At 38.0% G+C, this 27,680-nt stretch overlaps 1 protein-coding gene across 4 annotated transcripts; it reads left to right on the forward strand.

Annotated features, from left to right (window-relative positions):
* Positions 1-619: 619 nt before the first annotated feature.
* LOC105041670 (laccase-15) lies at positions 620-27,650 on the forward strand. Of its 4 annotated transcripts, XM_073254060.1 has the most exons (9): positions 1,316-1,406; positions 2,010-2,097; positions 2,179-2,225; positions 20,220-21,017; positions 21,281-21,432; positions 24,720-24,964; positions 25,065-25,193; positions 25,782-26,732; positions 27,385-27,650. In XM_073254060.1, exons 4-9 carry the CDS (start codon positions 20,922-20,924, stop codon positions 27,513-27,515), a joined length of 1,704 nt encoding a protein of 567 aa, XP_073110161.1. In that variant the 5' UTR covers positions 1,316-1,406; positions 2,010-2,097; positions 2,179-2,225; positions 20,220-20,921; the 3' UTR covers positions 27,516-27,650. The 4 variants fall into 4 exon arrangements, with proteins under 4 accessions (XP_073110160.1, XP_073110159.1, XP_073110161.1 ...); XM_073254059.1 differs by lacking the exons at positions 20,220-21,017; positions 21,281-21,432 and adding an exon at positions 1,528-1,595 and having other exon boundaries at positions 620-1,406; XM_073254058.1 differs by lacking the exons at positions 20,220-21,017; positions 21,281-21,432 and adding an exon at positions 1,528-1,600 and having other exon boundaries at positions 626-1,406.
* The last annotated feature ends 30 nt before the right edge of the window (positions 27,651-27,680 follow it).

The following is a 27,680-nucleotide window of genomic DNA, read 5'->3' on the forward strand; positions in this document are numbered from 1 at the left end:
ATTGAACCACAATTTTTAAAGCTCTTGTTAGTTTGAATCACTAATAAAACCTGTATTTGTTCATTTTTTTTTTTTTTTAACGAACCATGTTTATTTTACTAAGATTTGCGTACGTTGATGATTGGGGTGGCTTGGAAGGAAACTGTTTGCTTTGATCTCAGGAGCACTGTTTGAGAAATAGGGGCTATGTTGTCCAGTGTTGGCATGCATCATAGTAGATTTAGCTGGCATGCTTGATACTATTATACAATGTCTTAGTTTTTTTTTGTAACGGGAGTCTCTTTGTATTCAAGGTTTATGGATACTAGCTTCCCAAGAACAGTTAATTGTTAATAAAGGTCAATCCGTATTCCTCATTTGAACCATGTTGGTTGGAAGAACTGACACTTCTGTTGTCAAGAGAAAAGACTCTAAAATGTTGGTCTAAAAAGTATGTAGCACCCATTTTTCTTATGAGTTTAACATTTAATATTTACCTACCGAACACGTTTGGCTGCATGAATAAGACTGCCATAAAAGCATACTACTTATACTTCCTATATACTTCCTATAATCTGGGGATTAATAGACTACCACAGAAATGCACACAACTGAACATCCATCTTCTTCTAATTGGGATGGTCAGCAGCAGAAATATCATCATCCATCTTGATCAGGTGGTCATCATATATAGCCCTACCCTTGGAACCATAATTCAACACAAGCTGCCCATGAAATGTAATTAGCAGCACCAGTCAAGTGATCGATGGTGATAATCGGAGAACATGAGACAGATAGCAGAAGAGAAGATGCTACTGGGCCGAGAGGCAATGGAGGAACATCCTCACCAACCATGACTTTTGGATAGAAGGGAGCTCGCAGCAATAAGAGAAAAAAAAAAAGAAAAGAAAAGAGAGAACACCACGGGACAAGGCACACCATGGGAAGAGCGGACACACAGCGGGGTAATCACTATCGAAAAAAGACCTAGAGTTTTCTCCCCCCAGCTCTGATACCATGTAAAGAAAGAAAAAGATAGGATCAAGAATTTAGGATTTAGGAGAAAAAATCCTTGTTATGAGAATACGAAAGTATTCCTTATGTTTCTAATTTATTTATATTAAAATGAATAGGTTTAGTACAGCCTGAAAGTACAATAGTACATAGTAGTACAAATCCATTGTGTAGTACAAGATAATAGTACAGATATGAACCGCTATCAAACTAAACAATATATTGCCGAATCAAAGCTAGCAATGTTTGGAAGCTGGAAGGTAAGCATTACATGAAAAAGATGCCCATATTTTTTTATAGGACATTAATTGATAATGCATGCTTTTCTTATTTATGTAGGCTGGACGAAGAAAAGCATTCTTTGGTGCCATCTTCAGAGCTTTGGAAAAATCAATATATTAGCGGAAGACTTGGTATGTTCCACTATATTTCAAATGTTTCCGTATATGTTGGGTTTTTCTCTGCTTGTTGGTTTTCTTCTGAATCTTAATTTTTTCATAGTAGCTAAGTACTTTTCTTCCTTCATCTTCATAGGGAGTGATTACCGAGGATGTTGTTCAGCTAAGAAAAGCTATTGGGGCTCCTGGAATGGCAGTTCTCCAGTTTGGTAACATTTTTTTTTTTTCACTAGAATAGCATGATACCTTGGGGCTCATTTGGTATTGCATTTGTTTTCTGTTTTTGTTTTAAAAATCCAAGATAAAAATTGCTTGAGACTGATCAGGTACGTATATAAACCCTTTTGTTTTTTAAATTGTTATGGAACCCTTCAGAGCTTTTGGCAGTAAACAATTTATTGCTTCCAAAAAAAGTAAGAATAAAAGCAAGGACCGCTAGAAATTTGGTGCCAATGCTATCTCCAAACATCAATCTGGATTTGTATTTCACGTCCAGGGGAAGAAAAGCAAAAAAGCAACAACAATACCAAACTGACCCCAAATTATCAATATATTTCTGAAATGTCATTAATCTGATTTTCTTTTTTCTTTTTTTGACCCATTTCTTTTTGTGGCCAGCTTCTGGAAGTGGCTCAGACAATCTCACTTGCCTCGTAATCATGAGCAAGATCAAGTTGTATACACAGGAACCCATGATAATGACACGGTGAAAATCCATCATGCGCACTCGCCTTTCCATTTATGTGCAGCATTTGCGTCTCATTGCTCAATCACTTTCATGTTACAGATTCTTGGTTGGTGGGAGAAAATTTGGAGGAGGAAGAGAAGTGTAATGTGAGTATTTCTGGTGCCTCTGTTTAATATCACTATTGAAGGACTCAAATGCTCATACTTGTCACATCAATAAAATGTTTTATCGGCACAGGTCCAAAATTACCACTGGATCGCCAACTAATTAGCATTTTTGTGCCATCATTTCAACCTACTCCTAACTCCTCGCTATAAGTAAACAAGTTGTTAGATGCGTCCAATCTTGACAGCAAAGCCTGCCTACTGACTCACCTGCTCCGAGCTGATCCTACCAACTCCACAGTAAAATATTGGTTTGATTCGACATATGAGTTGAATCTAACCGTACGGACCCAAATCGAGCTGAATTATCTCGTCCAATCCAGTATTAATGGAGAAAAAGGTATTAAGAGTCTATCTCGGCATGAGGTATGTATCTAATGTCTCAGTATGGTTTATAGTACTGATTTTGCGGACCTTCATTAACAATCAAAATAGACTAAAAAGCCTGGCTACAAGCACTAGCTACCATCACCGTCCGTTTAAAAAATCTAATAGGGTTAGGGATTTAACTAAACCGGGCTCCTTCCAATTTTGATCTAATCTGAACGTAACCAAAATTGGGATGGGCTTGGATCCCATAATAGTTTTTCACAACAGATGGCTAAGAAAGGGATTCAGTTTGCTAAAAGTTTACTTCACAGACTCTTCCATGAAATTCTTCTAATTACACATTGGAGAGTTGCTGGGATTTAAGGGGAGGGTTTCCCCTAGTGTGGATTAACTCTTCAAAGCTCCAACCGCTCCCCGCTTACCGTTCCATCAACGCCCGTAATAACTCCATGTTCCCACATTGCAGAAGTCGTTATCTTCTTCCCTGTTCTGTTTCCGAAGCTGCTTGGCAAATCACAACCATCAACCGATATGGTCGTCCAAGAACCGATAGTACGGACGGGTAGGATTGCACTGACATGCCTATTTGCTGTTGAGGGAACATCAGCAGATGTTCGTTAAGCCTGTTGACGGCAAGTATCTGTTTCCAAAAACACAGGGATTTCACTCTGGGTGGTGTTTCATTTCATCAAGCCTTGAATCCACTCCATCGTCCCGAAGTCAAAAAGCTATGAAAACTAAGCACGTAAATTAGAACGACTCAAACATGGCAAGCCTTTAAATGGTTCACTGTACCAAAGATAAAAAGGTCTCGGAATCTTGATGGTCCCAGCTCATCAGGTGCCACGTCTTGATCATTGCCCTTTTATCTCAAACCGTCAATTGATTAAATTATGTACGCCCATCTTAATTAGTTACACTATAAAATGGCTTCCGAGGCAGAGTTCAGTTTGGATGGTAAGCAGAGGGCTTCTCTTGAGGGCATCAAAAGGAGCATGCGTGCCGTGCTCACCCCAAGGATGTGGCTGCATGCCACAATATGGGCAAATCACCATACAAAATAGCTACAAGCTAGTGTTCCTTTAGGCAGCATTTAGTTGGTAAATAAAATAGTATAAGATCGACTTAGACCAAACAGTATTTGGAGAACAAGCATAATCAAGGAACAATTATACTGATTAAACTTACTTATGACAATATATAACTATTCCGTCCAAGAGCTGTCCATGTCATAGAAGTATTTTTGGTATAAAGCTATCATTTAGATCTACTTTTTACTTTTCTGTGATAACAAGATTCTCATCTAAAACCTATTCGAAAACTATAATCAAACAAAAATTGGAGTAACTTAGTGTATCGATATTCCTGTATTTTCCTATTTCCATAAACCAACACAACATTACGTAAAAGCAAATCCTGTTATATATATCCTGCCTATCTTGCCTAGCCTTGATCTGACACAAGAGGCCATCACCAACAGACAAGAACCATATCGTCCCATTTATTTATATATAACAGATGCAACTTAAGACCTAAATAGCATTTTCCTTTAAAATGACGAAAGGCTTGTTTCAGTACATGTGACCGCTGTCATGGCCCATGAGTTTGGTACTGCGAATCAAGGTTCACCTGCTACGATGACTTCCCCACCTAAAATTTCTTTGGTGCGTGGGACCAGGATTGCGTTTGAAGCTTGTTATCTTTAAGTTCTAATCTTTTATGAATAAATATTATTAAAAAATTAATCAATTTATATATATTTTTATATGTTTGAAAATCGATAAGTTACTTTCCTATGAATATTATTTATCTACAAAATAGGAGAAAATCTTACTCATTAAATAATTTTTTCATCAATCAAAAAAATAAATTTTTTAATTCATTTCTAATATACCTTTAATCTTATAATAATAATATAATATATTATATTATTATATAATAATATTTATATAATATAATATTATATATTATTATAAATAATATATTATATTATAGTTTAATATGGTATATTATAATATAATATCAAATATTATATTATAGTATCATAATAAATTATTATAATACAATATAATATTATAACAATATAACACTATAATAGCAATATAATAATATAATACATTGTTAATAATATATTATATTATATTAAAATAAGATATTAACATAATATAATATTATATTATATATTATAATAATGTATTAAAATATAATAATATATTATATTATATTATATTATTATGCATAATAATATTTACATAATACTATAAAGCTCATGGTCTTGATGGTTTTCTTATCTTTTTCTTTCAGCAGTATTGGTCGATTGTTAAGGCTGAAGTCATTAAAACGGTCAATCATTCTTTTACTACTTTTCTTATGCCTGATGATTGGAAGCAAACTTATATTATTCTAGTGCTCAAGAAGTCAAATCCATTTTCACCAAATGATTTTCAGCCTATCAAGCTATGCAAGATGGTTTATAAACTAGTTGCAAATAGACTTCAACAAGATTTACCTACCTTAATTTCAGAAGAGTGGGGAGCTCTTATTCATGGTCATCAAATTTTTTCTCATATCTTATTAGTTCAGAAGCTCACTCTTTCTTTATCGTGGGCTCCAAGATCTAAAAACTTATGCTTCTCAATTTAGATATAGAAAAGACTTATAATCGTATATGTTGGATTTTTCTCTCACACATTCTCTCTGATTATGGGTTTCATCCTTTATTTATGAAGGGGATGCGGGTCTATTTTTTGCATCCTTAATTTTTTTTGTTAATTAATAGTTTACCTACTACTTGATTTACGATTTTATGTGGACTTCAATAAGGTTGTCCATTGTCCCTCTATCTTTTTATTTTATACTTTGAATTTTTTTCTACCATTCTACATACCACCATTCAGTATTATCATTATCAAGGATATCAACTACATCATGGGCCAATTATTTCTCACATCTTTCATGCTAATGATTGCTTTATTATGGGATATGCAACTTTAAAAGAGGCTACTTCACTTGTTTCTCTTCTGGATATTTATTATCATTTGTTTGGACTTATACAGCAGTGATTTTTAAAATCACTGCCATAGAATCTACAGTCGTAGATCAGAACTACAACAGTAGTTATTTATAACCGCTGCGGTAGGTCCTGTCTATGGCAGCAGTTATAAATAACCATTGTCGTAAGTTAGACCTCTCGCTGCGGTTACAGAACCTACGGCAGCGGTTATTGTAACCACTGTCATAGGTCGGACCTACTGCAGTACTTATTATAACCACTGCTATAGGTTTTACCTACCGCAATGATTACAAATAATCGTTGCCGTAGGTCTGACCTATGGCAGTATTTATTATAACTACTGCAGTAGGCATAATCTACGGCAATGGTTACGGATGATAGTTGCTGTAGGTCGGACCTGTTGGGAATAGTATCCCAAAGCCAATCGTCAGCCTGTTGACGGTTGTGCTCCTTTTGTATTAGTACATCAATTATAAATAAATAAAAGTTATTTTGATATTTTTTCATCACAAATGTTTCATCTTCTAATGAACTCCTGTGTTGTGGTGAAGTCCTTAGGACTATTTAGACTCGACAAAAGAGGATTTGTCACTTAGTCCTTAAACATGTTCGCGACCAAATGATACGTTGTTACCAAGGACGTCAACGTTTATCAAGCATAGGTCGTTGTGTGCCATATGGGTTGGTTGTCCTCACAACCAAAGAGTGTGGAGATACTGGTATGGCATACAGGTGAGATGTAATGGTACATCTGCACTGAACGTGACCAACTCCGGAGCTATTTCTGCTGTCAAGATTTGCTCCGATGGGATATGGCTATAAATGTCCCTCCGACCTGAGACCGCCACGGTGACTTGCAAGCAACTCACTGCACTTAGGCACTGGACTACCTGAATTTTTAATTCAATGACGGAAGGCTGCTGGGTGTAGTCAAGTACTTGACTTGTCGGTACGTGTGTCAAGATGGGATTGACCACTCTAGTTTAGGAGCTGTGTACAGTCGTATTTTAATTTAGCAAAATCTTGGCCAAGGTAGTCCTAGTGAGGAGTCACAGGACTAATTGAGTTGAGCACGATTCGGATGATATCATCAGAGTTGACAGTTTAACCCTGAGTCGTCCTAAACACAGGGGTCAAAAGGGATGAATTATACGGTAACCATATTCACGTAGGTTCTGAATGTTGCGATTGCGATTATTCGACCTATCCGATCGTCGGGTACCATTGCTAGATGGTCACTTCGATTAGTACAGGAATTGGTTTCTATGCTACCGGCTTAGGTTCGAACCTGCGGGGTCACACACATTAGTGGTTCCTTTCTGATCAGATGGCTGATTATGAGTCTTATGTGTCTGGGACTCTATGATTGAGAATTAGGATTCTCTGATCATGAGTTCCACACATTTTGGGTACCGGGGTCAAAATTTTGAATTTTAAATTTTGAATTTGAAATTTGAACTCTTTGATCAGGGTTTCGTATCGATGGTCTCTGATGCCTGATTGTCCATCGGATTTGAACTCAATATTTATGAGAGGTTTAATTAGTGATTTGATCACTAATTAACTCAATTTGATTGAGTAATTATTTTTGGATCAAGTCCAATTGAATTGGATTCAGTTTGGATTGACCCGATTAGGTTAAATGTTGACCTAATCGCTAAGGTGGTTTAGTCCCTGATTTGATCAGGGGTTAGGTTTAGTTAATTCCTGATTTGATTAGGATTTTATTGAGCCTAATTAAGCCTAATTAAGTTGGATTTAATTTATTCTAATTGTGCTTAACCTATTTAGATTAGGTTGGCTCAATTAGGTTCAAACCACCTTGACTTTTCTTCCTGCGCCACCTCACTTCTTCTGTGCATATTTAAATTCACGAGAAGCAACTTCTCGTGAATTTTCTCCACGCAGAAGCCATCCCACGTCCACCCTTGTGCGCCAAATATCTGGATAAAAATAAGTTGGTTGGCCATTCAAATTCAAAAGAAAGTTTAAATTTGAATGAGCAACCAACTAATCCATGCGCCATGGTCTTATCATGTGCGCCCCATATTTTACATGAGAAAATATTTCTCGTGTAAACTCTCCACGCACAAATCAACTCACGCCTCTTTTCTTCTCACGCACAAGTGGATAGGGATGAGTTGGTTTTGCATTTGAATTCAAATTTGATTTGAATTCAAATGTGCAACCACTTATCTTTATCCTCTCACGCGGATAAGACACGTTCGACGTTGTTTTAAAAAGAGGAGAAAGGTGGAACGTGCGTAGAAATTTTAAGAGAGAAACTTTGGGGCGTGAGGAAAGTTTGTGCGCAAGGTGAAGGTCCAAAACCTTCCGAGAGAAAAAGAAAAAAAAGAAAGAAAATTGAGCGCAGGGTTTCTAGTGTGTACCCTAGGGTTTCTACCTAGGGTTTGGGAAGTGAGATTGGTGTGCCACGAGTGTCGTGAGTCTACCAAATTTCAGGGAGAGATCCATCAGCCTCTCAAGCAACCGTGCAAACGATCCAGAGCATCCGAAGAGTCGGTACATATTGATCGAAGGAGTTCGATTTGTTGGGAATAGTGTCCCAAAGCCAATCGTCAGCCTGTTGACGGTTGTGCTCCTTTTGTATTAGTACATGAATTATAAATAAATAAAAGTTATTTTGGTATTTTTTCATCACAAATGTTTCATCTTCTAATGAACTCCTGTGTTGTGGTGAAGTCCTTAGGACTATTTAGACTCGACAATGGAGGATTTGTCGTTTAGTCCTTAAACATGTTCGCGACCAAATGATATGTTGTTACCAAGGACGACAATATTTATCGAGCATAGGTCCTTGTGTGCCATATGGGTTGGTTGTCCTCATAACCAAAGAGTGTGGAGACACTGGTATGGCATACAGGTGAGATGTAATGGTACATCTGCATTGAACGTGACCAACTCCGGAGCTATTTCTGCTGTCAAGATTTGCTCCGATGGGATATGGGTATAAATGTCCCTCCGACCTGAGACCGCCACGGTGACTTGCAAGCAACTCACTGCACTTAGGCACTGGACTACCTGAATTTTTAATTCAGTGACGGAAGGTTGCTGGGTGTAGTCAAGTACTTGACTTGTCGGTGCGTGTGTCAAGATGGGATTGACCACTCCAGTTTAGGAGCTGTGTACAGTCGTGTTTCAATTTAGCAAAATCTTGGCCAGGGTAGTCCTAGTGAGGAGTCACAGGACTAATTGAGTTGAGCATGATTCGGATGATATCATTAGGGTTGACAGTTTAACTCTGAGTCATCCTAAACACAGGGGTCAAAAGGGATGAATTATACGGTAACCATATTCACGTAGGTTCTGAATGTTGCGATTGCGATTATTCGACCTATCCGATCGTCGGGTACCATTGCTAGATGGTCACTTCGATTAGTACAGAAATTGGTTCCTGTGCTACCGGCTTAGGTTCGAACTTGCGGGGTCACACACATTAGAGGTTCCTTTCTGATCTGATGACTGATTATGAGTCTTATCTATCTGGAACTCTATGATTGAGAATTAGGATTCTCTAATCATGAGTTCCACACATTTTGGGTACCGGGGTCAAAATTTTGAATTTCGAATTTTGAATTTGAAATTTGAACTCTTTGATCAGGGTTTCATATCGATGGTCTCTGATGCCTGATTGCCCATCGGATTTGGACTCAATATTTATGAGAGGTTTAATTAGTGATTTAATCACTAATTAACTCAATTTGATTGAGTAATTATTTTTGGATCAAGTCCAATTGAATTGGATTCAGTTTGGATTGACCCGATTAGGTTAAATGTTGACCTAATCGCTAAGGTGGTTTAGTCCCTGATTTGATCAGGGGTTAGGTTTAGTTAATTCCTGATTTGATTAATATTTTATTAAGCCTAATTAAGCCTAATTATGTTGGGTTTAATTTGGTCTAATTGTGCTCAACCTATTTTAAACTAGGTTGGCTCAATTTGAATCAAACCACCTTGTTTTAAATTCCCTGCGTCACCCAACTTCCTTGCACCCATTTGAATTCACGAGAAGAAACTTCTCGTGAAATTTTTCTCACGTAAAACCCTTCCCCACGTCCTCATTTGTGCGCCATATGGATGGATAAATTAATTAGTTAGCCATTCAAATTCAAAGCATGTTTGAATTTGAATGGATAACTTATCACTTGCCCTTTCATCCTTATCCATTTTGTGCGCCACATTACTTACACGAGAAAAGGTTTCTCGTGAAACTTTTTCCACGCACAAAGAGCCATGCCACTTCTCTTCTCACGCCCAAAAGGATAGGGATAAGTTGGTTTTCGTTTGAATTCAAATTTGATTTGAATTCAAATGTGTAACCTCTTGTCTTTATCCTCTCACGCGGATAAGACACGTTCGACGTTGTTTTAAAAAGAGGAGAAAGGTGGGACGTGCATAGAAAAATTAGGAGAGAAACTTTGGGGCGTGAGAAAGGCTTCTGCGCAAGGTGAAGGTCCAAAATCTTCCGAGAGAAAAAGAAAGAAAAGAGAGAAAATTGGGCGCAGGATTTTTGGTGTGTACCCTAGGGTTTCTACCTAGGGTTCGGGAAGTGAGATTGGTGTGCCACGAGTGTCGTGAGTCCACCAAATTTCAGAAAAAGATCCATCAGCCTCTCAAGTAACTGTGCAAACGATCTGGAGCGTCCGAGAAGTCGGCACACATCGATCGAAGGAGTTCGATCAACATCTGCCATCAAAAGGATGAAATCACGAACTAGCATTCGTGAGGAGCTGATCAGACGGGAGCTTCGTGTGGATGATCCGCAGAGGCCAGACAGTTGGGTGGCTGCGACGTGACGATCAGATCCCTCCGACGGTGATCAGATTGCGGTGATCGACTACCCGCAAAAGGTGATGTGTTCTGAACACAGTACTGTAAAACGTTTACTGATTCAAATTTGAATTTCAAATTTAAATGCATGCTGTTGTATCATATTTAGATCCTAGTGTAGGATTAATTAGTATTAATTAATGAGATTAATTAATAATTCCGCTGTAAAATAGTAATTTTGAAAAAGTTTTAAAATTACCATTTTGCCCCTGCACTAAATTTTCGCTTCAATTGGTATCAGAGCAGGTTCTAGAATATGATATACATATGCATGCGTAGATTAAGGTGTAATCTATAAGTTTAAATTTGAAATTCAAAATTCAAAATTCGAAATTCAAAAAGATTTGAAATTTGAAATTTGAAATTTGTTAGAAGTTTCAAATTTGAAATTCAAAATTTGAAATTTGGTTGAAATCTCAAATTTGAAATTTGAAATTTGAAATTTGGTTGAAATCTCAAATTTGAAATTTGAAATTTGAAATTCGAAATTTAAAATTTGAAATTCAAAATTTGAAATTTGAAATTTGGTTGAAATCTCAAATTTAAAATTTGAAATTTGAAATTCGAAATTTGAAATTTGAAATTCAAAATTCAAAATTTAAAATTCAAAGATTGAAAATTCGAAATTTGAAATTTGGTTGAAATCTGAAATTTGAAATTTGAAATTTGAAATTTGAAATTTGAAATTTGAAATTTGAAATTTGAAATTTGAAATTCAAAATTTAAATTTTGAAATTTGTATATTTAGATATACTTGATCCAAGTAGCAAGTAATCTAATTGGGTTGGTTGCCATGGCCGTCCGGTCATAGGAGAAAAGTAGGGTTTAAAGGCCCTCTCTTCCCATTCGATGGGGTCTCCTATGGCGGTAGGGGTGCCGATGCAATTATATCCCATGCCGATGAAGCAGCGAAAGGACTTAATTGAGAAATTTATCATGAATGTGTTAGATTAGATCTAAAAGAAAATTTATGATTTATTTTGAGTTATTTTCTGTTATGAAATGAGCAATAGAATTGCTGTTTATGAAATGTGCTGACCCGTTTGTGAAATGAGTTAACACATTTGGTGAACAAAAAATAAAATCTTTTAAATTTGAAAATTATTTTCGAAATGCCAAACCCTGACCCATCAGCCCAAGTACTTAATTAAAAGAATTAAGTGTTGTCTAGTAGGTCTAGAATTGTGAATTAAGACCTAAGACAATTGCATAAACTTTTGGGTCAATGGGTTAGATGAATTAGGTCCATAATTGGGTTAGACCTAAGGTTAGTTTAAAAAATGGACGAATTGGAGTGATTGGTCAAATCTAATCAAAAGTTGAATTAGATTAGGTCAAGGATACTCTAGACTCAACTTCAATAGTTGTAGTTGAATGGGTCCATGTCTTTAACTAGACCAAGATGGACTTAATTCATGGCTACGCGGTGAAGCTCTATTTACTAAGTTGATCAAAATTAAAACTAATGAACCGGTTGGTGTCTAAGGTAAGTTCGGCAGTTTTGACCAGTGGTTCTTAAGCGGGAGCTACTCGCATTGATTCGATCATTGACGAGTTAATGGCAAATCCCCACCACTGATCTCACTTACCTGGCCAATCTGGTAAGTTAGATTTTGATTAGATCACTTGGTGATTAGAGCTCACCCATGTCGTTAGGTAAATCAGTATGACTGATTTAGGTGCTCCTAATGCCAGGTTTAATTAAATCCTTTTTAATCTGACTTGGTGAAGTCAGTGGGAGGATTGAAATTGGCTGGATGATTTCTTCTCTACTATTCTTTAATAAAATCCTCAAAATTATTAGGTCCCTAAAATGATTAAGTTATAATGATAACTAAGTCATAGCCTCCCATTAAGTGAATGATAATGAGTCCATTAGTTCAATGATCATTGGAGGCCCAAAGGCCTGGTGCTCATTGGCTAATGGAATTATTATTCATAATATGATAATTTGATTGAGTCTTTCTGATGGTGGTTAGGTTGGCCGGCCAAAGTCGGGCATGATCATTTATTGGTCCGATTCACTAAATTAAGTCATGTTAATGGTTGGACCTAACCAGATCTTTTCAGTGGAGGCCAAAGCCTACTGATTAGGTTCTGGGGCAAAATAAATTACTAGAAGTTGTTTAGAGAAACAACTGGTTAAGAACCTACCCATAGATGCACATGGGTTGACCAATCAAAGTTGGGCTCGTGTGTAGTCTGTGTGAATTCTAGTACCCATTAAGGAATTAAAGTAATTTCTCGAATTGGAGGATGAGGCTACCAGTTCGTAAAAATATTGAGAAAAACTTTAGACTAAAGTCCAAATCTTTAATATTAATTTATGTACTAATAGAGGTCTCGTTTTCCTTTAAGCAGCTATGGCCACTACCCTGTCGCTCCGGTCATTATTAGATAATGACAAGCTCATGGGACCCAATTTCGATAGCTGGTATCGAAAATTGAAAATCGTCCTTGAGCATGAGCGGATCCTTTATGTAGTAACGGATCCAGCACCTGAGGAGCCAGCTCCGAACGCTAGTAAAGCGATCCGAGACACTTACTTGAAGTGGCTCAATGACCGCACCACCGTTCGATGTATTATGCTGGCAGCAATGAATGACGAGTTCAGCCGAAGGTTTGAGAACGCCCAGCCACAGGAGATGCTTCAAATGTTGAACGACTCCTTTGGCACGCCTGACGACGTTGAAAGGTACAAAACTAGTTGTGCTATTTTCAATGCTCGGATGAGGGATGGGGCCTCAGTCACTGATCATATACTGTATATGATCGAGATGATTGAGCGCCTAAGCAAATTGGGCTTTCCTCTGCACGAGCAGCTCGGTAAGGATGCGATCCTTAATTCTTTGCCCAAGTCCTTCCTCCCATTCCTTACTCATTTTCGAATGACAAAGCCTGCAGTAAACTACCACGGATTGTTGGAGTTGCTGCAGAACTTTGAGAAGGATCACCAACTCCATAAGGAGTCGGTGAATGTAGTGGGAGGGTCTTCTTCTCGTCGTCAACCCTTTGGGAAGGGGAAGAAGAACAAGAAGAAGAAAAATAAGAAGGTGCAATCTCATGCTGGGACAGTAGCACGGGGTCAGACCAAGAAGCGCAAGCATGATCAGAGCCAGGCGGAGTGCTTTTTTTGCAAGAAGCACGGGCATTGGAAGAGGAACTGTCCTCAATACATTGCCTCCCTGGATCCGAACAGGCCAAAGAAGAAGCAAGGTAATTATATGATAACTCCTTGCAACTTTTCGATTTGTGATACTACTGCCTGGGTATTAGATACCGGAAGCCCTTATCATATTTGTAATTCGATGCAGGGTCTGCAGGTCAGTAGGAGATTTGATGAAGGCAAGAGGTTCCTGAATGTTGGAGATGGAAGCAAAGTTCCAGTTCTAGCTTTAGGAATCATGAGTCTTGTAATCAATTCTCGTAATGTAATTCTGAGTGAATGTCACTATTGTCCAAGTTTTTTATTAAATATTATTTCTGTAGGCCTTTTGGCCATGTACGGTTATGATTTTTTAATAAAAGAAAATATTTGCAATATCATTTTGAATGGTGTTACAATATTTGTTGGACAATTAAATAATGGAATTTACTTACTATCACAGCCCGTTAATGTGGTTCAAAAATTCGGTAAACGCTCTAGAATAGATAATGTGTCAGAAGTCTACCTTTGGCACTGTAGGCTAGGTCATATCAATAAGAACAGGATAAACAGGTTGGCTCAAGAAGGAATTTTTGAAGTTAGTGATTGTGAATCACTTCCAACCTGTGAGTCCTGTCTTCTTGGAAAGATGACCAAGTCACCTTTTACTGGAAAAGGTGAGCGAGCCAGTGAACTCTTAGGTCTGGTACATTCTGATATATGTGGACCCATGAGCTCAAGTGCAAGAGGTGGATTTTTCTACTTCATAACCTTCACAGACGACCTATCTAGGTATGGGTATGTCTATTTAATGAAGCATAAGTCGGAATCATTTGAAATATTCAAACTATTCCGAAATGAGGTAGAAAAACAAACTGGGAAGTGTATTAAAACTCTTCGATCTGATCGAGGAGGTGAATACCTTTCCAATGAGTTTCTGACGTATCTAGGAGAGAATGGGATTCTCTCTCAGTGGACTCCTCCTGGAACACCACAGCATAATGGTGTGTCTGAAAGGAGGAATCGGACCCTGTTAGACATGGTTCGATCCATGATGGGGTTTGCTGGTCTGCCGATCTCCCTCTGGGGATATGCGCTCGAATCGGCTTGTTACCTTCTAAATAGAGTTCCGAGTAAGTCTGTAGCCAAAACGCCATATGAGATATGGATAAGACGTAAGCCAGTACTCTCGCACCTTAGGGTTTGGGGGTGTCCGACTTATGTTAAACGTTTAATTACAGACAAGCTTGGACCTAGGTCTGACAAGTGTAATTTTATAGGGTACCCAAAAGAGACCAAAGGGTATTATTTCTATCTTGCTGATGAACAAAAGGTGTTTGTCGTGAGTCCACCAAATTTCAGAGAGAGATCCATCAGCCTCTCAAGTAACTGTGCAGACGATCCGGAGCATCCGAGAAGTCGGCACACATCGATCGAAGGAGTTCGATCAACATCTGCCATCAAAATGGTGAAATCACGAACTAGCATTCGTGAGGAGCTGATCAGACGGGAGCTTCGTGTGGACGATCCGCAGAGGCCAGACAGTTGGGTGGCTGCGACGTGACGATCAGAGCCCTCCGACGGTGATCAGATTGCGATGATCGACTACCCGCAAAAGGTGATGTGTTCTGAACACAGTACTGTAAAACGTTTACTGATTCAAATTTGAATTTCAAATTTAAATGCATGCTGTTGTATCATATTTAGATCCTAGTGTAGGGTTAATTAGTATTAATTAATGAGATTAATTAATAATTTCGCTGTACAATAGTAATTTTGAAAAGTTTTAAAATTACCATTTTGCCCATGCACTAAATTTTCGCTTCACGATCAACATCTGCCATCAAAAGGATGAAATCACGAACTAGCATTCGTGAGGAGCTGATCAGACGGGAGCTTCGTGTGGACGATCCGCAGAGGCCAGACATTTGTGTGGCTGCGATGTGACGATCAAAGCTCCCCGACGGTGATCAGATTGCGGTGATCGACTACCCGCAAAAGGTGATGTGTTCTGAACACAGTACTGTAAAAGGTTTACTGATTCAAATTTGAATTTCAAATTTAAATATATGCTGTTGTATCATATTTAGATTTTAGTGTTGGGTTAATTAGTATTGATTAATGAGATTAATTAATAATTCCGCTGTAAAATAGTAATTTTGAAAAAAATTTAAAATTACCATTTTGCCCCTGCACTAAATTTTCGCTACAGGACCTACAGTAGTAATTACGAATAATCACTGTCGGTTATTCGTAACCACTACGGTAACCTACGGCGGCGGTTACTATAACCACTGTTGTAAATAAAAACTTTATCATTCCATAATATTTGATCCAGAGGCCAGATTTCAATGATTTTTTTTTTTTTATTTCATATAACTTTTTGAGATCTAGGTGACTGCGATAATAATTTTATCAAAAAAAATATCATTTTATCTCTCAAATTGAAGTTTTAAAAAAATTTAGTCGATACTTACAAACAATTTTGGATTATTACATGAATCTATAATAGTAAAATCGAATTTCAAGCACTTCACCGTTTATTACCTATAAAATTATCATTAGAATATCCTCACAAAAGATCGTCTCGATCCAATAGTCCTAGCTTTGTCGATCGTTAATATTTGATTTCGACAGTCACGAACGACTATGCGATCAATTGATAGATAGAAACTATCGATGGATTTAAAAATTTGTGATGATGATTTCGGTGACATTTACAGTACACTATCAAAATTTTACTTCAATTGGACATCATTAGCATGATCAATTTAGCACAGAATAATTTTGATCGTTAAATGAAAAATGAGTGATCACAAGGCCAATCGACGTCCGATTGAGATGATTTTTTGGATAAATAATTTTTGTTGGTACTTTAATCATTTGTACGATGATGATCATAAAATTCAAATCATGCGTATATATTATAATCCACTTGAGCATATCTTATAAAAGCACAAATACAATTACTTAAAGAATTTAAGAATGAATAGTAAGCGACATATAGTTTTAAATTATTTATATATGCACAATTTGAATTTTATGATCATTATCGTACAAACGATCAAAATAGTAGCAAAGATCATTTATCTAAAAAATCATCTAATAATTGATGCTGTTTGGTATTTTCATCACTATTTTTTATTTAATGGTCTAAATTATTTCGTACTAAATTGACTATGATAATGATGTCTGATTGAAGTGAAATTTTGATAGTGTAATACAAATATCACTAAAATCATCGTTGTAAATTTTTGGATCCATTGGTCTCTACCTATCAGATCATCACACAATCGTTCGTGACCGTCGAAATCAAATTTTAATAATTTACATATCTAGGACTGTTGGATTGAGACGGTCTTTTGTGATGATACTCTAACGATAATTATTTAGATAATGAACAATGAATATGAACTTAAATTTTAAAATTATATCATATTCAAAAAAAAATAAAAAAAAATTATATTCTATCTCTATAGCAGCGATTGCGTAAACTGCTACTATAGATCTATGACAGCGGTTTACTAACCGCTGCCATATCTCTATCTATGGCAACGGTTAGATATAACCGCTATCATATCTCTACCTATGGCAGCGGTTATCATCAATCACTACTATAGATTGGATCTACCACAGCGGTTACCAATAATCGCTATCATAGGCTGACCTGTAGCAGTAATTATCCATAACCACTGCAATAGATTCAACCTATAGTTGATTGTGATAGTTCTACATCGGTTGTGAAAGAAATGAAAGATCTGTATATAATGATTTAGCTTTTTGACCAGCTATAGTATGGGCTTGAGCATTTCGCGATCTCTCTCTCTCTATCCACGCCCCACTACCGCCGCCACTCGCCGACTGCTGCTACTGCCCGCCGACCAGTCATAGCCACCGGTGCCCTGACCGCTGCTGTCCCCGCCACCGTTGTTGCCCGCAAGCTACCGGCACCCTCGATCGCCCCCCCGCCCCCTCCCCCCACTGTCGCCCTGGTGGCCCGTTCGCCATCGCCACTGTTACCACCACTCCGATGAGTCAGACCACCGACTACCCCTCCTCCCACCGGCTGACCACCGTCCATTACCTACCGGTCATTTTGACTAGTGAAAGGCTACGGTAGCGGTTTGGCAACCGCTGCCATAGTATCTATAGCCGCAATTGGACAACTGTTGTTATAGCTGTACGGCAATAGTTGCTATAGCAGTGGTTGTAAAATTACTACCATACCTTTCTATGACAGTGGTTGACACAACCACTGCCGTATCCCAAAAAATCGCTGTCATAGGTCTACGACAACGGCAATAGTGACAGTGGTTATCTAACCGTTGCTGCAGATTATGATAATAATTTTTTAGGCTATGATAGTGATTTTCAACTGCTGCCATAGCTCTATTTTATAGCAATATAGAGTTAAATCTCAAATTTATAGCTTGCTTACTATCTCTCGTCAAAATTTTCTTTGACAATATTTTGGAACTCTGATATCCAATGGCCTCTTAACAAGGTAGGATTTTCAACCTTCATTCTCTAAGGTGTCTGGTCGTTTGGACCTATGGAAATGGAGAAAACTTTCTTTTGTGGCTAGAGTTATGCTTTTTCAATCGATGCTCTCTACAGTTCCTTTATATGCGTTATCAGCTAATTATATTCGTTGTTGTATTCTTGATCAGCTTTAAAAAAAAAATTAGAGCGTTCCTTTAGGGTCATATGATTGAGCAACGAGGCTTTCGTCGAGTAGGTTGGGAGCAGATTTGTATGCCTAAAGATTTGGATAGTTTAGGTAGTATATCCTCGTGTCTATGCTGCTCTCATTGTTCATCTGAACTTATTATGCGCTTAATTCTGCATCCCAATACCTTATAGGCTCAAGTGATTAAAGCAAAGTATCATCTCACAGGGTCTTAGGTCTATTATTTTAAACCTCGCAATTCTTCGGTCATCTGGGCTAAAATTTTGTGCCACTACATATTATGTTCCATATAAGTTTTAACGGCTCATTGAAAATGGGGAGCTAGTAAATCTTTATCCTGATCCATGGTTGACTACTTGTCCCTTGATCAACATGTCTATTTACCTTAATATTGATAGCCAATCCATGGAATTAAAGCTGTCTGCTGTTATTACTTGTACAAGACAATGGGATATAGAAAAATTGACTAATCTCTTTTTTGCGGGTATATTGCATCAGATTCTTTCTCTTCCTACTCCTACAGGTCGATGAGCTAATCAATTAGTTTGGGGTAACACGAAATTACCTGATATTTCGCTGCATGATATGACTGATATCTCATCTCAGATGTACATTCACCCCAACATTCCAATGGTTCCGTTTCGTTGGTTTTGGAAGCAAGAAGTTCCTCCTAGAGTGGAAATTTTTTGATGGTTCTTAGCTAGGGATAGACCACCAACTAAAGCATATCTTTATCATTGTGGCATCCTTACTGGTTCTCAACAATATTGTGATTTGTGTCCACAGGTTACCGAAGATCTTAATCATGTGATTATGCATTGTCCGATTGCTTCTCATGCTTGGCAATGTATGCATCAGCTCGCTCATACGCTCTTCCCTCCTTATTCTGTACGACATCTGCTCCACTGTATGTGTAATCCCTCTCTCCATGATCGGCATAGATATTTTTTTGGCTTTCATTGCTTGGGGTCTTGGAATGCCCGTAATGAAAGGTTAGTTAATCACATCCCTACAAATACTAAGCAGCTGGCTAGGCATGTTACAACCATGGCTACCTTGATGGTTCCTGATCGGCACTGGAATAATCGTAATAACATTCCATTTAACCCTACATCTCCTTGTACAGTTTCGTGGTTGCCCCCAGCTTTGATATTATCGAGGCTTGATTCACTGAATCTAGCCGTACTGATACAAATGGAGTGGAACTATCTTGTCCCCTTCATTTTTGGATAGAGACAAAAGAGTATTAGGAGTCTGTCTCGGTAGGAGGCGTGTATCTGGTGTATCAAACAGGGGTTCTGGTACTGATTCTGCGGACCTTCCTTGACAATCAAAATAGACTCAACAGCCTGGCTCCAAGCACTAGCTACCCATCACTGCCCATCTAAAAAATTTAATAGGGTTAGGAATCTAACTAAACCTCCTACCATCTTTGATGCAATCGGAACATAACCAAAATCGGCTTGGGTCCCAACGCCATACTAATTTTTCACACACATTCAGTTTGCTTAACTTTTACTTTACGGACTCTTCAATGAAATTCTTCTTATTATGCATTGGAGTGGTGCCGGGAGTGAAAGGGGAGGGTTTTCCCAGTGAGGATTAGCCCGTCTGTAATCCTTTGTTCAAAATTAATTACATAGATATAATATCACAGTTTTTGGGTTCGGTAAAGTTCAACGCACATTGTTGCGTACAAAATATAGGCCACCAAGTCTAGGCCTTCCATTGTATTAAAAAAAAAGTATAGGCCTTCCAGACCTCCAAGGAAATCAATAGCCGTTATAACGTTAAATAATAATAATAATAATAATAATAATAATAATAATAATAAATTAAAAAAAATAAAAAGGTTTTAGAAAAAAATTGTGATGCAGAGTTCGTTGTACCATCTTAGCGGCTCAGCCTCATATTTATGCACACCAGCACTGCCCACTTGTCATGCAGGGCCTACCATCTCAGCCAATAGAAGCTTGCCAGGTGCGTGTAAAAAAGTTAATAATTTCTAGAACTTACCCAAAGGTCAGACGTACGGCATCAACTCTTCAAAGCTCCAACTGCTCCCCGCTTACCGTTCTATCAACGCCCGTAATAACTCCATGTTCCCACGATGCCGCAGTTGTTATCTTCTTCCCTGTCCTGTTTCCGACAGCAAGGAAGCTGCTTGGCAAATCACAACCATCAACCGATATGATCGTCAAAGAACTGATAGTACGGACGGGTAGAATTGCACTGAGACGCCTTTTTGCTGTTGAGGGGACATCAGCAGATCTTCGTCAAGCCTGTGGACGGCCAGTATCTGTTTCCAAAAACACCAGGGTTACACTCAGGGTGGCGTTTCACTTCCTTGAGCCTTCGACCAACTTCATCATCCCAAAGTCAAAAAGCTATGAAAACTAAGCACGTAATTTAGAACAGTCAAACATAGCAAGCCTTTAAATGCTTCACTGTACCAAAGATAAAAAGGTCCCGGAGACTTGATGGTCCCAGCTCATCAGGTCCTACATCTCGATCACTTGCCCTCTCACGACAAACCGTCAATAATTGATTAAATTATGTACACCCATCTTAGTTCCACTATAAAATGACTTCCGAGGCAGAGTTATGTTTGGATAGCAAGCAGAGGCTTCTCTTAGACGCTCAAGAGAGATGGGGATGGAATCGTTGTTACCTCTTGTGATGGTGGTGTTCTATGGGCTACTCTTTTGCCCAGGCTGGTGCGACACATATCACCATGTCTTCTATGTGAGTATTATTCATCTCGCTCATTGTTGATAGGCTAGCAGGGCATTTGTTCCCATGCATGAAATCTTATGGTCATTTAATTTGTTCCCATGCATGAATCTTGTGGTGATCTTTTAATGTGTAATTTTGTAATGCTTCCTTCATCGAATGGTGTTACACCAAATCTAATCTCACCGCTCTTGAGAAAAAACGAAAAACTCGTGTTTGTGTGAGAGGGTGCGACTGGGTGTGACGTGTTTGGTTTGAAATGTGGGTGCGTGTAGGTGAAAGAGGCATCTTACACTCGGTTGTGTGGAACGAAGAAGATGATGACGGTCAACGGGCAGTTTCCTGGACCTACTTTATATGCTAACAGAGGAGATGAGTTGGTGATCACGGTCTTCAATTATGCACAAGAGAATGTGACCTTACACTGGTATGATTAGCTAAGCCCTTATAATTGCTTCTCTAGTGCACCAATTGATGTCACTAATTATACCTATGGCCCGCTTTGCATGGGATTGGACAACTAAACATCCATAGCCCTCTTCCCTCTATGGTAATTGGTGCGGTTGTGCACTTTGAGGGCATCAAAAGGTGCAAACCCCAAGGATGTGGCTGCACGCCACAATATGGGCAAATCACCATACAAAAAATAGCTACAAGCTAGTGTTTCTTTAGGCAGCATTTAGTTGGTAAATAAAACAGGTATAAGATCGACTTAGACCAAACAGCAGTTGGAGAACAAGTATAATCAAGGAACAATTATACTGATTAAACTTACTTATGACAAATATAACTATTCCGTACAAGAGATGCAAGTATTTTTGGTATAAAGCGATCATTTAGATCTATTTTTTACTTTTCTGCGGATACAAGATTCTCATCTAAAACCTACTCGGAAAACTATAATCAGACAAAAGTTAGAGTAACTTGGGGTATGGACATTCCTGTATGTGTGACTGTTCCTATTTCCACAAACCAACGCAACATAAAGAGTTACCTAACATAGGAACAGTCACATCATAGGGCACAGCTCTAATTGGTTCTTTTACTTCTGGCTATCCTGCCTGGTCTTAACATGACAAAAGAGGTCATCACCGACAGACAAGAATAACTACACCTCATTTAGTCATAACAGACGCAAATTATGAGCTAACAAGCATTATTGTCCTTTAGAATAACAAGCAGGCTTGTTATAGTACATGTGACCGCTGCCATGCAACCATGATTTGCGGTACCAAATTCATGGTTCACCTGCTGCAATGACTTCTCCACCTAAAAATCTTTTAATGCGTGGGTCTCGGTTTGCGTTTGAAAGTTCGTCGATGGTTGTGCGGTACCCTTAATGGGAGCGGGGCCATAGCTTTGCCTTCCCCTTTAATTCCGGCATTCAGAAATTCTCGGTGCCCCACCTGCGGTGCAGAAAATCCGGCGTACAATGCACTGCTTTGTCAGATTCATCCATGCAGCTATCTCTTTCCAATATATATTTAATAATAATAAATTAATTTTTTAATTAATAATTTTATATAATAAAAATATTTTTAAAAAAATATAATTTTTTAAAAAAATTATAATATTTTTTCATAAAAATCATGATATCAATGCATAAAAAATTAAACTGAAGTGGAATGTATAATTTTTATAAAGAGATATCATAATTTTTAAAAAAAATATCATAATATTATTTTCGTATATATTTATTATCTTTTTTTCACAAAAAAAATAATAAATATATATAAAAATAATATTATGATATTTTTTTAAAAAAATTATAACATCTCTTCACAAAAATTATGGCACTCCATTTCAGTTTAGTCTTTTATGCAGGAGATGTCATAATTTTTATAAAAAGATGTCATAATTTTTAAAAAAAAATATCGTAATTTTTAAGAAAGATATTTTCATTATATAAAATTTTTAAATGAAAAAACTGACCGACTGATATTAAATGTGTGTTAGAAAGTGATGGCTACGTAAATCAATTGGATAAAACAGTGTGCTCTACATTAGATTTTTTATACCGTAGGCGGTGCATAAAGAATCGCTTTGGTCATTTCATGGCAAGAGGAATTGATATTTTGAACCAAAAGCACTTGAAACTCATCTTAAAACTGGAGATCGCATCAGGGCTAAAATCAAATCGGAAGTGAATTAGGTTTTATGAACATGGATATAGATTACAGATAATGATTATATACAAATTTTTATACATATTTATTTTAAATAGATATAAATTAAATATTGATAAATATAAATATAAATTAAATAATTAAATTTTATAATCATAGAATTAAAATAATACTAGATGGATGATATTTTTATTAAGTTAATAATATGGTTATTAAAAAAAAAATAAATTAAGTGAAAGTGTGTTCATTCATGCAAATAAAAGTGGCACAAAGGAGGGTAGAAAGGGAAGAAAGCACTTGAAAGTAAAGACTTGGCAGTGAAAATTAAAACCCAACAACAAAAATAGAGTCGGTTCTGATATTTTTTAGATTTGAAGCCAAATGATAAAAATGGGATCTCCTCTATTAAAAATTAACATATTTTAAATATTAATTATCATTGAAAAATATCTACATACAATAATTTTCTATATATATATATATATATATATATATATATATATATATATATATATATATATATATATTCGTTAAGTAGTATGTAAAATTTATTATTAATCTATTTAATTATTTTTTTATTATAAAATTATAGAAAGTCATTCTTGTATCTCATTGAAATATCAATGCAGGGTCTGGGGTCTGAGGCGGTCGTTCAATTCGACCTACCCAGGGCTGGCCCTGAACAAAAGAAATCAGAAGAGGACTATAAGGCCGCGTATACAGGGGATGGAGTTTTCTTTAAGGATCATTACTGGATCTTTAAGGTTGAGAGCAGGAAATGTTGTTTTCTCTTGATTCTCGGTGAAGCCAAGATATTTTCCTCCTCATTCAAAATAATAATCCTTTGAAACACTCTTCTATTTTGCGTAAGCCATAGAATCCAACAGATAGCTATTGACAGGGTAATCAAACCAAAATTAGAGTCCAACGTGAGAGAGGCAACCTTCCAACTAATTCAAAAATCCACCGACTCGTCTGGGGTAAGAGATGAATACGAAGTTTCCGCAGAAAATGCTCCCAGATACTTTGTGAAACGTTAAAAGAATTGATGATTGATATGATATATTCTTCGGGAAGGGCCAGCTCCTCTTTCTTAAATTCTCAGCGATAGCTATTCTCGTCTGTTAAGAGAAGGATACAGAATTATTTAATTTTCGAAGGTAGAGGTACGGGTACCTCCCAAATGAAAGCGCCATCAAAAAAGATTCCTCCAGAAAGTTAGAGCCTTATAACAGTTATTTACAGAGAAACAAACCATCATCTGACCATATCCAAATAGTCGAGTCTGATTCCTTTCAGACTGAAACTGGTGAAACTTGGTTAGTAATTAAAGTCATGTTATAATTATTGGAGGTGGCAAACTCAATCATAGACACAAGATGCGTCTTTGCGACGTAAGCTCATATCCATGACAATCCAAAATCGCAACCAAGATTGCATCCCGCTTGAATTTTTTTTTCCTCTTTTTTCAATAAAATGTTAGGATAGCTTAATCACTTTCATAATTGGAAAGCATGAATCTACATATTACATGCATGGGACAAATTAATCAAATCATTATGTGTGCATGTAAAAATGAATAATGCAGGCATGGAGTAAGGCTACCAAGGAATCCATGGTCGGATGGCCCCGAATACGTCACCCAATGCCCGATCCAGCCCGGATCCTCCTTCATCTACACCGTCACCTTCACCGACGAAGAAGGAACGCTTTGGTGGCACGCCCACAGTGACTACAGTCGAGCCACCGTTCACGGGGCCATCGTCATCTATCCCAGACGTGGGACCTCCTACCCCTTCCCAAAGCCCAGCGGAGAAGTCATCTTAATACTCGGTCCGTAGATGTTTGATTGAATGTCGCATTCGCATGGTTAATTGTTTCTAATTAATGGACGATCGACATTTTTCTTTTTTTTTCCGATTACTGGTTGCAGGAGAGTGGTGGAAGAGGGACGTGAGTGCAGTGCTTGAGACGGCCCGCGAAACCGGAGCAGACCCAACTCCCTCGGATGCGTTCACCATTAATGGACAACCCGGAGATCTCTACCCTTGCTCCAAACCAGGTATGTTCCTGATCTAGAGCGTTAATTGAACGGAACTTGATGGTAACATTTGGTCCATTTTGTCAGTACCTTACTGTTCTGTGCTAGTATTCGAAGGCCCCATCTACCAAATCAAGCGACGCCTTAGATGCTTGCACTTTTTAATAATTGCATGCCGTCCTTGATGCCGGCTTGGCGATTTAATTTACGTAACTACCTCCTGTACGTCACAATAATTCTCGTGATTTACATGAATCCCCTTGCCACATGCGACGGAACTTCTATTGTTCACGGAACAGGAATCATCTGGCTTGCTAACGAGTCTAATTGACACCCCATGGAAACCACTGGCTATCATGCTACAACTACTAATTAACCAGCCATGTTGCCAAAATCAGCATAAGATCAGAAATCTAGATTGAGATGTACACTTTACTTTATCCCTCACCTTGAACAATTTACGTGAGGGCTCCTACAAATACACGCACACACATAGATGATTTCACAGCAAATATTATTGTTAATTACTAAAATTTGGACTCAAAGTAAATTATCCCTGTTTGAGAAATCAGAACTTAATCTCACCCTGTTTTTGTGTATCTCATGCAGGAACTTTCAGAATGCTTGTGGAACCTGGCAAGACCTACCTCCTCCGAATGGTGAATGCCGCAATGGAGGACGCCCTATTCGTCTCGATTGCCGGTCATCTGCTCACTCTCGTTGGGTCTGATGCGAGCTATACCAAACCACTAACCTCAGATTACATCCTGATAAGCCCAGGTGAGACCATGGACTTCCTATTAACGGCCAACCAATCCCCTAGAAACCTCTACTACATGGCAGCAAGAGCACTTAGCTATGAACCGGTCAACAATTTCGACACCACCACCACCACTGCCATCGTGCAATACAAGTCCCAGTACACCAGTTGGTCCACCAACCCTCTCCTCCCATCCCTTCCCTTCTACAACGATACTGAAGCAGCTTCCAAGTTCGCCTTTTCAATCCGTAGTCTAGCGAGTACAAATTGGCCAATCAATGTTCCTAAAAGGTTCGACCAACGGATGGTGATAACAGTGTCTGTGAACGAGTTCGAGTGCCCACCTGGCTCATGTCAAGGACCTAATGGAACCAGGCTCGCATCAAGTCTTAACAACATGAGCTTTGTGAACCCCTCCATAGATATCCTTGAAGCGTATTACAAGGGGATAAATGGGGCTTTCGATACAAATTTTCCGAGCAGGCCCTTGTACTACTTTAATTTTACAGCGGAGTACCAGCCGTTCGCGCTTTTGAAGTCGAGGTTGGCGACTGAGGTTAGGATTTTGGAGTATGGGACGACGGTGGAGATGGTGTTCCAGGGCACGTCACTGGTGACGGCTGAGAACCATCCCATGCACCTCCATGGCCAGAGCTTTTACGTGGTGGGGTGGGGATTTGGGAATTTTAACGAAGAGAAGGATCCATTAGGATATAACTTGGAGGACCCTCCGCTGAAGAATACATTTGGAGTTCCAACGAATGGATGGCTGGCCGTCAGGTTTACAGCTTATAATCCTGGTGAGTTTCATAATTTCTGTAGTCTAAGGGTTATACTTTTGTTAAAGTCTTCCTCTTTTTCTTTCTTTCTTTTCTTTTCTTTTCTTTTTTGTTTTTGTTTTTTTAATGTAAATGGTTCTGCTAAAGCCATAAGGAAATGGCCCAAGAAAATTAATGAAAGCCAGAAAGAGACACTAACCACAGCTAAGAGAGTGCTCCTTGCATGCATGGCCCACATTAAGAATGTTGCAGATCCAGGTCCATTTGCAAAAGAGTTTCTACTGGGGCTTTGAGATTTTGTGCTTGGTGCAAAATTAGCGCATGCATAAAAAGGTCAAACCATCACTTAGCATCAAAACTTAGCTCCGGTTGAAATGGAGAAAATGAGTGCATAAACCCTTTCATGGATTAAGTATTCTTGGCCTAGATTTGCATGTTGGGACTTAGCTTTGTCTCATATGAAGGCAATTAACTTTTGATCAACCTCATGAAAGCTAGCAAATGTCAACAATAGGGTTTCTTGGCAGAGCCTAACCAAGCTTGCTGCTGCATAAAAAGAACACACCTTAAGTGTAGGTTGATCAAGCGAGCCAACACTACTTTTTATATGAATGCCCTAATTTCTTGTTCATCATATTTAATCATACTAACTTAGATCATGTATTCTGGTCAGGGGTGTGGTTCTTGCATTGCCATTTGGAGCGCCATCTTATCTCGGGAATGGACACTGTGTTCATAGTGAAAAATGGTGTAGATCCGGGAGAAAAGCTACTGCCTCCACCTCCTCACATGCCTCCGTGTTAAACCCTAACTGGAAGCATGCTTGATCCAAATTTGTTTTTTAGACAAGCTTGTTATGGACTCCTAATTGGTTTTATCTATGCAATAGTACATGTTATCTATTATGTATTGCCCAAAAAAAAAAAATTTGTTTGTATTTGATGTTGGCTGTGAAAGTTTTAAAAAGAT

Source organism: Elaeis guineensis, chromosome 3 (assembly GCF_000442705.2).
Source record: "Elaeis guineensis isolate ETL-2024a chromosome 3, EG11, whole genome shotgun sequence".
NCBI lineage: Eukaryota > Viridiplantae > Streptophyta > Magnoliopsida > Arecales > Arecaceae > Elaeis > Elaeis guineensis.

Excerpts from the sequence above, each read along its gene's own strand:
- LOC105041670 (XM_073254058.1), top strand. The coding sequence starts at position 1,265 with ATGAAAAAGATGCCCATATTTTTTTATAGGACATTAATTGATAATGCA. Across the intron at positions 2,098-2,178 it reads GAACCCATGATAATGACACG|ATTCTTGGTTGGTGGGAGAA; the intron begins GTGAAAATCCAT and ends TTCATGTTACAG. Across the intron at positions 24,965-25,064 it reads AGAAGTCATCTTAATACTCG|GAGAGTGGTGGAAGAGGGAC; the intron begins GTCCGTAGATGT and ends TACTGGTTGCAG.